Genomic DNA, 965 nt, shown 5'->3' with positions numbered 1-965 from the left:
TAAAGACTGGCTGACTTCTAGCAGGAGCAGGGAGAGCAGGCTGGCTTCTAGCAGAGGCAGATTGGAGCGCTGCTGCAGGAGCAAGCTGTAGAGGGGCCGGGGAGGCAGGTTGAGTCCTGGCAAGGACCGTGGGAGGCTGGGGGGCCGGCGCAGGGGAAGGGAGAGCCGACTGGCTTCTAACCGGAGCGGGGGAGGGCTGTGGGGCGGGCACAGGGGCAGGCAAGCCGGGCTGGCTTACAGCGGGGACAAAGAAGACTTGGGCAGGGAGAGCAGAAGCGATCTGTGGAGCAGGAGGAGCAGGAGGAGCAGGAGGAGCAGGCTGACGTCCCACAGGAGCGAGGGCAGGACTGGCTTGCGGGACAGGTGAAGGAACTGCGGCCGAAGGGCTCTGTGCCGGAGCAGGAAGGGGAGCCTGGGATCGAGCAGGAACAGGGGAAGTTCGAGGAGCCTGAACATTTGTGGGAGTTTGAACAGGCACTGAAGAAGGCTGAGGAGCCTGTGTTGGAATGGCAGAGGCAGGAGAGGCAGATGGAAACCTAAGGGAAGCAGGTGAAGGTTGAGTTGCCTGTGCTGTCACTGCTGGAGCAGGCCGAGTAGGTGCAAGGGAAGGCTGGCGTCGAGCAGGAGCTGGTGCAGGAGAGGCAGGCTGAGTGGCAGCAGAGCCACCCCGAGCCGGTGCGATGTACAATCTGTTAGGCGCAGAGGCGACACTCTGGCCGCCGGCTGGGGTGCGGGCGGGCTGCGGCTGTACCGCCTGGCCCTGGAAAGTGTAAGTGGGGTGGAAGCCTCTGCTGTCGCTGACGTAGTCGACGATCATGAGCCGCGTGTCTGGGAGCCTGACGTAGTAGCGGCCGGAGGTGGTTCCGTCGGCCGCGCTGTTTTCCACGTGGCCGAAATTGACGGGGCGGTTCTGGGCGTCCAGCGAACCGACGTCGTATCCGTATGCGTAGGGCATAGGGGCCCGG

The 965-nt window shown here is 64.2% G+C and overlaps 1 protein-coding gene across 1 annotated transcript in view; it reads right to left on the bottom strand.

Moving 5' to 3' along the window:
* The window catches only part of LOC119582284 (vegetative cell wall protein gp1-like), a 1,569-nt gene extending 614 nt beyond the window's left edge, over positions 1-955 (bottom strand). The window contains exon 1 of the mRNA XM_037930501.1: positions 16-955. Coding sequence (XP_037786429.1) covers positions 16-955 — 940 coding nt within the window. The remainder of the gene's footprint in view (positions 1-15) is intronic.
* Between the last annotated feature and the right edge of the window lie 10 nt (positions 956-965).

Source organism: Penaeus monodon, chromosome 15 (assembly GCF_015228065.2).
Source record: "Penaeus monodon isolate SGIC_2016 chromosome 15, NSTDA_Pmon_1, whole genome shotgun sequence".
NCBI classification, from domain to species: Eukaryota; Metazoa; Arthropoda; class Malacostraca; order Decapoda; family Penaeidae; genus Penaeus; species Penaeus monodon.
The sequence above is the reverse complement of the archived record's forward strand: the minus strand, read 5'-3'. Positions and strand labels throughout refer to the sequence as shown.